Source organism: Chlorocebus sabaeus, chromosome 27 (genome assembly GCF_047675955.1).
Source record: "Chlorocebus sabaeus isolate Y175 chromosome 27, mChlSab1.0.hap1, whole genome shotgun sequence".
In the NCBI taxonomy this organism is placed as follows: domain Eukaryota; kingdom Metazoa; phylum Chordata; class Mammalia; order Primates; family Cercopithecidae; genus Chlorocebus; species Chlorocebus sabaeus.
The window spans coordinates 24603248-24616818 of record NC_132930.1 but is presented as its reverse complement, the minus strand read 5'-3'; the positions used below and the strand labels follow the sequence as shown (position 1 = coordinate 24616818).

The following is a 13571-nucleotide window of genomic DNA, read 5'->3' as shown; positions in this document are numbered from 1 at the left end:
TTCCACTGTATGCATATACCACATTTTAAAATCCACTCATTGGTAGGTAGATACTTGGGTTACTTATGCTCAGATGTTTTTTGTATGTTTTTGAGGGGGTATTCTGTGTGTGTGTGTATATATATATATATATTTTAATGATCAGAGAGTGAATTGCTTAGTTATTAAAGAATGAATATAATAAAACTGAGTTTGATAAAACTCTACAAACCACTGCACTCTTATAGAGATCCGTTGTTACAAAATAGTGTTGTTTTCCAAAATGACGATTACAGAAGACCATACATTGTACTGTGCAAATACATCATGACCACTGGAAAAATAGTATAAAATATGTACTAAGTACCATAATGGTCAAAGGTTTAGTATAAAGTTAATAGAAGACCTGGGATTCTTAATATATGATGATTGGATTATCATAAGGAAGGGTAATAGGTACAAAATTACATACACTTTGAAGTGTCCAAAACAGTGAAGGTGTAATGTATGTGCTAGTCTTTGAGTTTCCACACAGGTGACTTTACTAACATTTCTTTCTGTATTTTAAAAACCATCCACTCAGTCCAGGTGCAGTGCCTCATGCCTGTAAGCCCAGCACTTTGGGAGGCCAAGGCAAGAGAATCACTTGAAGCCAGGAGTTTGAGACCAGCTTGGCAGCATAGTGAGACCCCATCTCTGCAAAAAAAAAAAAAAAAAAAAAAAAAGTTAGTAGGGTATGTGGTGCATGCCTATATAGTTCCAGCTACTCAGGAGGCTGGGGCATGAGAATTACTTGAGCCCAGGAGGTTGAGGCTGCAGTGAGCCATAATTGTGCCACTGCACTACAGCCTGGGTAACAAAGTAAGATCCTATCTCTTAAAAAAAAAAAAAAAAAAGTCCATTAATTTATTCAGGTTTGAGGCAATGGGTTCACTACTGCTCCCCACTTTCCCAGTTCATTGTGTCATCACTACGCTCCAGATATTGTTCTAAGTGCCTTACATGTATTAAGTCTTTTCCCCCCTCCATTATTTTTACCCCAATTTTTCAAAAGGAGAAAGTAAGTCATCTAGAGGTTAAGTAACTTGCCTGAAGTCTCATAGCTAGTGAGTAGTGGACCTAGGAATCAGACCCAATCTTCTCTTAAGCTTTGCTGCCACTCTTAACACCTTTGTCAAGGTGCTGTCATAAGTGCTGGAGGTACAGAAATGTACACACCTGAAATTTTTTCTTTCTTCTTTTTCTTTTCTTGTTTTTTTTTTGTTTTTTTTTTTGAGACAGAGTCTCGCTCTGTCACCCAGGCTGGAGTGCAGTGGCACAATCTCGGATCTCTGCAAGCTCTGCCTCCCAGGTTCACGCCATTCTCCTGCCTCAGCCTCCTGAATAGCTGGGACTACAGGTGCCTGCCACCATGCCAAGCTAATTTTTTGTATTTTTAGTAGAGATGGGGTTCCACCGTGTTAGCCAGGATGGTCTCGATCTCTTGACCTCATGATCTGCCTGCCTCGGCCTCCCAAAGTACTGGGATTACAGGTGTGAGCCACAGTGCTGGGCAAAATTTTTCTTGATCTCACGGAACGTACACATTTATATTTATTAAACGTATTTTAAAATTTCTGTTCTGATTAAAATGTGTAAATAGACATACAAAAATATGTAATGTAGGAAAATACTATATATAGTTAGGTAATCATATGTAATTAACATATTACCATGTTATTTCAGTATTATTTAACAAACGTTTCCATTGTATGGATGTGTCATAATTTAACCATTCCCCTGTGTTGGAAAGAAATACCCAAGCCTTTCCTAATAATCATATTGCAATGACCGTTATAACACCTTCATCATTGTCGTTTCAGATTACTGTATGAAGCTGTTTATGAAAACATTAGTTATTGGCATCTGTTTCTAACTACTTTCCTGAAGTTTATGCTTTAGCAGTAGTTTGCTAGTAGTTATTTGATCTCATAATTTCATAAACATTGTGTGTTGTAAATTCAGTAGTCAAAACCAAAACAATGAGAATTTAGTCATCAAAAAAGTGGGCCTTATTTATATTAATTTAATTTTTCCGCTTTCAGAGTCTTTGCTCTCCTTGATACTGGCATCACAATGTATTTTTAGTGTATTAATACATACAAAGTTTTGAATTATAAATGTGAATTTTGATGTGAATACAATTCTCAAAATATTAATATATGCCACCAAATAAGTTAATTTTAAAATGGAAAATTGGATATACCAAAAATCATTTTAGATTCTTATTATCATTTAGCAGTGAATGTGTGTTTTTTCGCTATTCTGCCTGGAAGCGCCATTCCTAAATATTTTCTTCCATTCATTCAACAAATATTTGTGTGCCTACTGTATTTGATGGCATATCAGGTATACCTGCCATCATGAACTTTCTATATTTAGCTTATCAATCATATATTCAAAGTAGAGTTTGTAACATTTTCACATATTTAGTAGTTTCTAGTGCCTACTGTGTTGCAGGCTTTGGTGGTTAAGTGATGATAGGTTTACAGAGATGAAAGACAAAAGTTACACCCTTTGGACCTCACAGCATAGTAAAGGAAGGAGACTATAATAATTAGCACGGAAGTAGAATGTTTTCTAGACAGTTTCATAGGTGTTTTTTTTTTTTCTTTTTTTTTTTTTTTTTGAGACACAGTCTCACTGTGTCACCCAGGCTGGAGTGTAGTTGTGTGATCTTGGCTCACTGCAACCTCCGCTTCCCAGGTCCTGCCTCAGCCTCTTGAGTAGCTGGGACTACCGGTGTGCACCACTATGACCAGCTAATTTTGTGTGTGTATGTGTGTGTATTTTTAGTAGAGACGGGGTTTCACCATGTTGGCCAGGCTGGTCTCAAACTCCCGATCTCAGGTGATCCATCCGCCTTGGCCTCCCAGAGTGCTGGGATTATAGGCGTGAGCCACCGCTCCCAGCCTCATAGAGTTTTAAATACACATTACTGAAGATAAAAATAGAGTGCAACTAAAGATAAAATAAAGATTTGTAGTTCTGTATAGGATTCATTTGTCTGGAGGAGCAGAGTGTAGGAAACAATGTGATATCCTTTCAGGAGTGTGTGTGTGTGTGTGTGTGTGTGTGTGTCACATTCAGAGCCATTAAGTTGTTTTAAGTAGGAATGGGAAGGGGCCAGAGGGATGGACTAATGTATAAAATAATCAGTTTGAAAAGATGGTTGTGGCTGCAGGCAGAGATTTCATTGGATCGAGTCCCTTGTTTCTGTTCTTCATTAGTTTCTTTGCACCTACTGTGGTAGAGTTCTTTCCTATATGTAATTCTGTCACCATTATCAGCTTTCTGAAGAGTGACCTACATTTTGTAGTCTGCATTCCCCACAATCTACAGTAAATCTAAATCTTAAAAATATGCAATTTTTTCTGACAGTGGATTGAAAGATTTTCATCAGTTACATCTGCTCTTTCAACCAGGAAATAGTTTCATTTTCTCCTTAGCGCATACTTTTTAGCCCTAGCTGGGAAACTTTCATCTTCCATTCTTTACACAAGCTGTTCCACATTCCTAGAGTATAACAGAACCTTTCTCATCTACTTCTCTCCTAGGAAGCTCTTTATGGCTTGCCTGTATTAAAATTTTGCCTTATCAGTCATCCTAAAGTAATTTAAATTGCTTTATGACAGTAAATGAATGTATTTATTGATCAGTTATCAGTTAGTTTTACTTTGTGTAGCTTGAGTGTTCTTTCTTGTAGCTACATGATGCCACACTTGTGGTAAAAGCAGTGTGAATTCTTAGTAGATTTAAAATGTGATACATATATTTCTTACTATACCATTTCTAAAAATGAAATATTTTTTATGTTTTTATGTAAGAAAGGTGGGATGGGGTGAGGAGGAAAGGAACAGATACCTGCCAAGTCAATCACAGAATGGGAGTAAAACTTGATGGTTAGCTGTCTGTCTGTTCATTTTTATGAATGCTATTATAGAAGTAAGCTTTAGAAACTGGAGCTGTTTTCAGTTTAATGACATCCATAGAATTAACCTGATTCATTAATATCAGCATCAGGAGGAGCATTGTTTGAAGAATCCCCTACCTGGTCTATTAATCAGTTTCCTTTTAGACAGGTTGTATAGGTGATTTCTTGCCCTCATTCACAGAATAGAATAGTGGTCGTTGAGAAGTGGACCTAGCATGTAGCAAGTCTTCAGACCAGTGTTTTAAGTAATTTTTATTCCTTGAGAAGAAAATTGAAGAAACAATTGGGGCAAAGAGATTTGTGGGGTTTTACTAGAAAGATCTCGATAAAGCAAGGACTGTCACTCCACCCCTCATTCATATGAGGGTTCACATTAAAAATGACAGTGTTACACAGTGGTAGCAGCAGCTTTTTTGTTTTTCTTAGTCATGGCAGCAGTTAACACAGTGCACTAGTGGTTTAACATACCAACACTTAAGGCCTTGTTTTTTGTTTTTGTTTTTAAGTCATTGAAATTATGAGACTATCATTCAAATGGAAGCATTATAGTTCTTCGGAACCATTATGATCTCAAAACGAAAGGAGAATGATACAGATACACTGGCTGAGGTGTTTTGAGGTGCATCGAAGTGTTCCGAGCTGTGACTTACCTTAACATGTTCTTGAAGTACCATGGCGTGGATTAAAAGGTATGCTTTAGAAATCTCCCAGTGACCCCAAGGTCATGGATAGAATGAACAGTCATGATTCTGTATTTAGTTATTGCGTATTTAAGATATTCTGTATTTAGTTACTGCATATTTAAGATATATAACTTTTGATGATAGATGTGGTTATGGATTTATGGTAGTATTTTTTGTGACAAAAACCCATGGATTTTCTTTTTCCTTTATGATATATGGTTATAAAAGATACTGTGGTAAATATTTTCCCTAAGTTTTTATAGTAATGGGCTGTAATTTCATTCAACAAATAGTTTAGGGATTATTCATATATTACTCTGTAATTATCTTTTGCATCATAGACTAGTTCTCTACAGAACTGTCATTTTATGGTAGCCTGAATAGGAAATAGTTGGATGAAGTCTTCAGTTTGGGTACTAATTTGACCAAACAAAACAATTTTTATTTGGGCCATTTAGTACAGTTTTTTTCTTTTACAAAGAATTTTCACTTAAAGAAAAATGAGTTATTTATTTATAATTTTTATTTATTTGTTTTTGAGATGGAGTCTCGTTCTCTTGTCTAAGCTGGAGTGCAGTGGTGTGATTTCGGATCACCGCAACCTCCGCCTCCCGGGTTCAACCAATTCTTCTGCCTCAGCTTCCTGAGTAGCTGGGACTACAGGAACGCACCCCCACACCTGGCTAATTTTTGTATTTTTAGTAGAGACGGGGTTTCACCATATTGGCCAGGCTGGTCTCGAACTCCTGACCTCGTGATCCACCTGCTTCGGCTTCCAAAAGTGCTGGGATTACAAGCGTGAGCCACCACACCCAGCCTATTATTTATTTATTTTTTTGTTGAGACAGAGTCTTGCTCTGTTGTCCAGGCTAGAGTGCAGTGGCACGATCTCAACTCATTGCAACCTCTGCCTCCTGGGTTCAAGCAATTCTCTTGTCTCAGTCTATCGAGTAGCTGGGAATATAGGCGCCCGCCACCATGCCTGGCTCATTTTTCTATTTTTAGTAGAGATGGGGTTTCACCATATTTGTCAGGCTGGTCTTGATCTTCTGACCTCAGGTGATCCGCCCGCCTCAGCCTCCCAAAGTGCTGGGATTACAGGTGTGAGCCACCACGCCTGGCCAAAAATGAGTAATTTTAAATATTAATATTGTGATTATTGTTTATTTAACAATGTATGTATGCAGTTATTCATTTGTTTGTGGTATATAGTTTTGCTGTTACTTGTGGTTACTAGTATAGTAATTCTAGTCTTTATAATACCCATTTAACCATCAAAAACCTTTAAAGTTTTTATTTTTGTAAAATTTTGAGTGATGTAATAAGTTTCTTAATTATATGAAATCTTGGAAACCTGATTTTTGTACTCTGTGTTTGGTATTAAATGCTCTTTTAAAGAGTGATAGAAGTGAATGAAGAATGCTGAATTCATTAATACTACATCAGATTCAGAACTCTCTTTTAGGTAATAGAAGAAACAGTATTGGGAAGACAAGTTTAAATCAATCATGGATAGATAAGTGTAATAGAAACAGAAATAGAAGTGGACTATAAATACTGGTATAGTCCATGATTTTTGTCAGTCTACCTTAATGTTAAAATCCTATTGGTATGTCAGCAGTTATATTCTTAATGGAATTTACTTTTAAAGTAAGATGAAACTGCTTTATATTAAACTCTAGTCCATAATGACAGTGATCTAATCAAGTTCCAAGGTAGAATAATCTGCTTATTAGCCAAGGCAATCAATCAGTTCAATCAGGAATTTTATGTCTGTTGGGACAGAATAGTATCCACCCTCCAAAAAGACATTCTTGGACATAATGGTTTCAGGATAGTGTTCAATGTGTTGTTTACAAAATTGTTTCTTGATAATACTTGCTATCTCAACTTTAACATTTCTTTTTGGGAGTAGCACTTGAGAATCCATTTGTTTTGTTTTAACTCCACAGAGGTTTATGATGTACAGCTAGAGTTGGGAAGTCCTGTTCTCTTTGGAAGACCTTTTTTTTTTTTTTCTTTCTGAAATGGAGTCTTGCTCTGTTGCCCAGGCTGGAGTGCAGTGGTGTGATCTCGGCTCACTGCAACCTCCACCTCCCGGTTCAAGCAATTCTCCTGCCTCAGCCTCCCCAGTAGCTGGGAATACAGGCGCGAGCCACCATGCCCAGCTAATTTTTTGTATTTTTAGTAGAGACAGGGTTTCAGTATGTTGACCAGGCTGGTCTCGAACCCCTGACCTCATGATCTGCCCATCTTGGCCTCCCAAAGTGCTGGGATTATAGGTGTGAGCCACCGTGCCCAGCCTGGAAGTCTTTATAGCTTTGTAGTTAAAAGCTTACTTAGACCTTGGGGTCACCTCACCTGCATTTCAAACCTAACCCTTCCCTTGTTATTGTGACAGGTTCTAAGAGTGACTTGAAAAAACCCATACATTTCTATATTTTTAAGAAAGCATATTGTTATATAATTGTATAGTATGAATTATATATAGATAATTGTACATATACACACAGTGCAGGTTTGGGCATGTAGGAAGCCAGTGTCAGATTAAGTGTTGATTATTAAATGAAGTACACTGGTATAGTCCATGATTTTTGTCAGTTTGTCTACCTTAATTTTAAAATCCTTTTGGTATGTTAGCAGTTATATTCTTAATGGAATTTACTTGTTAAAGTAAAATGAAACTGCTTTATATTAAACTCTAGTCCATAATGACAGTGATCTAATCAAGTTCCAAGGTAGAATAGATTAGAATTTTTTTTTTGTAGAGGGTGCACTATTACATTTTTCTTATCCTGACTGAGTCTTGTACTCTTCTATGCTATTCCTAGAGTAAAATAAGCCATCACTATTTGACTGATGTTTTCAATTCTTTGGGCTTTTTCTCATTAGTGAAAGAAGGTGGCCACTGGAATCTGCTACTTTATCCACGATCATCTTATCCTGCTGGGTTGATTTCTGTGTTTTCTAAAGCTGTGTTTTTCAAATTGCAGGCTTCAGCACATTCATGAGTGGGTAAAGAAAAATTCAGTGGGTTATGACCAGCATTAGAACATGTATTAGAATAGAATATAAAATATCAGTGCATTGAATATAGAAAAGAATGTATTTCTTAAAACTTCTGTTTTAGTTGTATCAAAAGATTGAAATAAAATATATACACATTTATGTGGATATTGTTTAGTTCCACTAAGTGTATGTTTCCCTTAGTCATAGATGTCCCTTAAAAGTGGTATTTCCCTTAGTCATAGATGTCCCTTAAAAGTGGTATTAGTTTTATATTATTTTGTGCCTTCTGAGAAGAAGTGATCAGCATAAGTTTCAGTGTGCTTTCTAATGGTATGCCAGTCCTCTACGTTACTTTCAAGGGTCCTCCTACCATCTTTTATTTTTATTTTTTGAAGTAAAGGTTATTAGAGAATAAGGAATAGAAAGAGAGTAGGAGAACACAGCAGCAGTGGCTTTTGAGTGACATTAACCAAGGCTGTTTTATTAAGTAGAGTGATGTAGTATCTTGCCCCTTGGCATGCATTGTGATGGTTATCAACTCATAGATTAGTGGTTTTCAAACTGCCAGTGGTAGCACACTCTGGAATCAATTTAGTAAGCTGCTGCCTCCCATGAACCCCCTACCCCCCAAATGAAACAGAAAAGAACAAAATAGAAAATGTTATGAATGTATCACACAATATATACCTTTCTAAAACTTTGTGTCAGTGGCATGTATATGTATGGGATTGCAGAGACCTAATTTCTGGTGATCATCAACTGAAAAACTGTGAAACTCAGTCTGATAAATTCCTATCGCCAAGCTGACCTCAGCCACAAAAGCCTCAGATATCTAAGACAAATATTACCAGATCAGTCTTTTTGTTTTTTTTTTTTTGTTTTTTTTTAAATCTCTGATGGTAGAGAACAGTTAGTTTGCTGTAAAACTTTGGTTTTGTTTTTTTGTTGCTGTATCGTTTTGTGATGTGTGTGTGTGTTTGCCCTGGTAAATATATATATATTTATTGATTTTTATTTATTTTTTTGAGATGGAGTCTTGCTCTGTCGCCCAGGCTGGAGTATAGTGGTGTGATCTCGGCTCACTGCAACCTCTGCCTCCTGGGTTCAAGTGATTCTCCTGCCTCAGCCTTCCGAATAGCTGGGACTACAGGCACATGCCACCATGCCTGGCTAATTTTTTGTATTTTTAGTAGAGACGGGGTTTCACCATGTTAGCCAGGATGGTCTTGATCTCCTGAACTTGTGATTCACCTGCCTCGGCCTCCGAAAGTGCTGGGATTACAGAATTGAGCCACTGCACCTGGCCTGCCTTGGGAAATATTTAAAGGTTCATATGTAAGAAATTTACAGTACATCCTGGTTGTGGAAGGATTTACCCTTGCTTTGCATTGATGGAAGAGACGCATGCAGTTAAAAAAAAAAAAATACAAATAGACTGGGCGCCATGGCTCACACTTGTAATCCCAACACTTTGAGAGGCTGAGGCAGGTGGATCACGAGGTCTCGAGTTTGAGACTAGCCTGGCCAAGATGGTGAAACCCCATCTCTACTAAAAATACAAAAATTAGCCAGGCATGACTGCGGGCTTCTCTAGTCCCAGCTACTTGGGAGGCTGAGGCAGGAGAATTTCTTAACCCAGGAGGTGGAGGTTGCAGTGAGCTGAGATGGCGCCATTGCACTCCAGCCTGGGTGACAGTGTGAGACTCTGTTTCAAAAAAATGAATAAATAAGTAAAATAAAAAGAAAATACAAATAAAATGATGATGCATACTAAAACCTGTCAGTTCAGGCTGAGTGTGGTGGCTCACACCTGTAATCCCAGCACTTTGGGAGGCCGAGGTGGGCAGATCACCTGGGGTCAAGAGTTCAAGACTCTTGACCAACGTGGCAAAATCCCATCTCTACTAGAAATCCAAAAATTAACCAGATGCGGTTAATCTCAGCTACTTGGGAGGCTGAGGCAGGAGAATTACTGGAATCCAGGACACAGAGGTTGCAGTGAGCCAAGATCATGGCAGTACACTCCAGCCTGGGCAACAGAATAAGACTATTGTCTTAGAAAAATAAAAATTAAAAATAAAACCTCTCAGTTCACTTTTCATCTTTTATATGTTGGGACTTGTTTGTATAATAGGTGCTTCTTTAATTCAGAAGGCAAATATAAAATTTAAAGTTGCAAAAAATTAAGCATAAATCAAATACATTACAGATATTGAAGGCAGTTAAATGTTCAAATGTTAAACTTTCTGTTTTTGTGAAGATTTCGATAACATTTAAAATTTTATTTTTCTTGGATTAGTTCCTGTGCCTACTGCAGTGTCCTCATAACAGCAGATGTTTGCTTTGTAGATTTATTGAGGATGATCACAGAGTTTTTGGTGAATATTTTAAAATAAATAAGGCTTCAAAGCAGGGTAATATCAGCATATGTATATTTTAAGATTGTCTAAAATATAGTTTCTTTCTTCTTAGAAAACAGTAAGAGGATGAAGACTTCTGGTAAATTGTTTCATAGTGGTGGAATTGTACATTAGTTTTCTACACTTGGGAGTTGAAAAATGGAAGAATTATTTGCCAAAAGAGGAGGACAAAAGATAATACGCATAATTCATCTTTTTCTGCAAGTTCTTGGAAATTGAGTCAAAGTACATAGTTCAGTTCTCTGAATTGGGCATGATATGCTTTTCAGAAATCATGTTTTGAAATTACAGAAGATAAATAACCTCTCCCAATCAGTGTGTTAACTACCCTGATGATGGTTGCTTGTCTTTGTACAGATGTGTGCAGGCATACATCTTCAGTGATGGAGGCAGTAAATGAAAACATATGGATTCAGAGTATAGAAGAGTTGAATTTTTTTTTTTCTATTGCTTTGTTTCACCAGATTCTCCCTATTCCACATTAACCCCTTGTCTTCTCCCAGATTATCCAACTCTTCCTAGTCTTTTCCATAGCATTGGTTTGGCTTTTTGGCGATATATGAGAGGATTGCTTTTTTTTCCCCCTTAAGTTATGTTTAGTCACTTCAGTCTCACCGCTTTCCACCTCATGCTGCTTATCCTGTTGGAAGCACAAGGTTTTATGTTGTCTCTCTGTGGAATTTGTTTCTTCAAAGCTTTGTCTTTTTCCTTTGGTTGTCATCATGCATGTTAGCAGCTTGTATTCTTTTTCTTTGGTAAATTTCTCCTCCTAGAGTGTACTTTAGAAGGAAACTAAACTGCATTCTAGTTTAGTTGGCCCCAAACTGAGATCAGTAGCCAGAGATGGCACCCAGGGGTGATGAGGGGATTAAAAATGCCTGTAGAAGTGTTGTTGGCAGCAGCTAAGCAGCTAGATTAATCAAATGTGCATGAAATTTAACTTTAAATAAACTCCTTTATTGTTGAAGTTTCAGTGGAAAAACTAACTTGAGTGGGAAATTCTAGCCCTGGGGCAGGGATAGGCCAGAGATAAGTAACACAAATATGCTTATAAAATGGGGGTGACTGGGTGCAAGCAGAACACACTGAAAGCATTCATATTTGAAATAAACAGTCACTATCTCTGTAGGGAGCCAATTTTCAATCCTTGGTCTACTTTCTAAATCTATTCTTTCCCCCACCCTCATTAACAGATTTTGCTTATTTTGTTGACTCCTGTATCTCCATCCCCTGGGACAGTGAATAGTCATAACAGGTATTCAGCAAATATGAGTCAAATGAATGAACTATTGATAATACTAGGTTTTTAAGAAATGCATCTATCCTGTCATAGCAGAACAGGTCATACTCTTATTTACCAACTTCTTAACTACAAACTGAGAGAATAACTAGATACATAAGAAGGTAATCTTATTTTGAAATGATTTCAATTTCTAGAAATTTGTCATCACTGAACTCTTGTGAGTTGGGGATTGGTATATCTGAAGGCCAAGAAAATCTGAGTGTGTTATGCTAACATTGAATCAATATTGCACTTACAAGATTTCCCTTACCAAATGATTTACCCAGTCTTCACAACAGCTCTGCAGATTGCTAACAATTAACATTCCTATTTTACAGAGACGGAAGCTCTAGAATAACTATAAAAGTGTAGGGATTTTTTGTTTGTTTGTTTTTGTTAGAAAAACCTGGATTTTGAGGAAGCAAAATGTAGAAAGAGTTTATGTAATAATTCACCAGATTTTTCTCACAGTGGTGGATATCCAAGTGTGAGATTATTTGATTGTGATCTGTGCTCGTATTCCACAGAAGAAAAGCTCTGTATTTCAACTAAAACATTTCCATATTTGGGACTGACCAGATTTGGTTTGTTAGGAGGTGGACAGTTGCCCTTTTATGGCCACTAGATACTCCATTGCTCTCTTTTATTTCTCTTCAACTTGGTGGCTGTGACACTCCCTCAGTCTTTTCTTTCTCTCTTTTTTTTTCACTGATCTTTTGTACTCCAGTGTCCTCTTGTTTTCCTCCCTCTCTCTTCCAACCTTCTAGCCCCTTTCTCTCTCTTCTCCCATTCCTCATTTACATGCAGCCTGAACAAACAAAAGAGTTTGCTGTACATTCTGCCTGTAAAAGAATAATACGTGAACGTTGCTTTGAGTCAGCGAACGGGGCAGGTCAAGTGAGAAGTGATCTGACCAACAAGGATCCAGTCAGGAGGATGCTGTGAAATAGCATAAATCTTAGATCTTAGGAGATTGTTCAAAAAGGAGAGAGCTGATCCAGGATGAGTAGTAATTCTTTTTCAGAATAAAGACCTTGTCGAATATAATGACTGGACCAGTGGTTTTAATTTTGGAGAAATACTAGAACCAAACCAAAACATTGATAGATAGTAGGAAAAATTAACAGTTAGAATTACTCCCCTTTAACTGGATTTTTGTTCCAAAGTTCAAATTTTTGCTTAGAATTAAAGTTTTCTTTTCAATCTGAAATTCTCCTTTATATCTTGAGCTGCTAACATTTTAAAAGCACAGGTAATCAATCTGTTAACTAATAACATTATGACTAATAATATTATCATTATTATCTTAAACACAGTGGTATATTATTGTTACTACAGTAAAGAATTGCCTGGGTGTAACTGCTGGAGACCTGAACATGGTTTATCACATTTTCCGATCAATTAGTTTTAGACTCAACAAAACTACATGACGGAATTTGTAAGGTTTATTGAGAGACTCCCATTTAGATCTTGATACCACTTCTTTATAGAATCTGTCAAAAATGTGGATTATCACTTTTTTGAAGTGGCAACATGCTTCATGAAAGAACATCGCTTGTGGAGCAAGTAATAACAGTAACCTATAGTGTTGTATCTTTGTAGGGCATTCTCCATGTGAAAAATAGTTCTATCAATTTTAGCTACCTGAATTTGGTAAAATAGTTCCCTTTTCTCTCCATTGTAAAACTTTTTGAAAAGTTAGGGGCCGGGCACACTGGCTCACGCCTGTAATCCCAGCACTTTGGGAGGCCGAGGCTGGCGGATCACGAGGTCAGGAGATCAAGACCATCTTGGCTAACATAGTAAAACCCCGTCTCTACTAAAAATACAAATTAGCCCGGCGTGGTGGCAGGCGCCTGTAGTCCCAGGTACTCTGGAGGCTGAGGCAGGAGAATAGTGTGAACCTGGGAGGTGGAGCTTGCAGTGAGCTAAGATCGCGCCACTGCACTCCAGCCTGGGTGACAGCAAGACTCCGTCTCAAAAAAAAAAAAAAAAAAAAAAAAAAAATTGAAAAGTGAATGTCAACTTACAATTTTTTTCTCCATTGTGGAAATTAACTTAAACATTACAGATCAGTTTTTTTAAAAAATCATTTTTAACTGTGCTTTAATCATTGATAAATTGTAATTTTTCTAAATAATAATGTAGTTTAATAGATAAGATTCCATAATCTTTTTGTTTTGGTTGCATGTGTTTTAACAGATAACTTGCTGTTATAGTTTATT

The 13571-nt window shown here is 37.0% G+C and overlaps 1 protein-coding gene across 6 annotated transcripts in view; it reads left to right on the top strand.

The window, feature by feature from the left end:
* Positions 1-13571, top strand: part of RBPJ (recombination signal binding protein for immunoglobulin kappa J region) — a 268269-nt gene that overhangs the window by 192244 nt on the left and 62454 nt on the right. For 4 of the 6 annotated variants that reach the window (XM_073012483.1, XM_038008640.2, XM_008017710.3 and 1 more), the window contains exon 2: positions 4459-4641. The exons of the other annotated variants lie outside the window; for them this stretch is intronic. In XM_073012483.1, the coding sequence (XP_072868584.1) occupies positions 4625-4641 (17 nt within the window). In that variant the 5' untranslated portion in view covers positions 4459-4624. The remainder of the gene's footprint in view (positions 1-4458; positions 4642-13571) is intronic. 6 annotated transcript variants of the gene reach the window in all.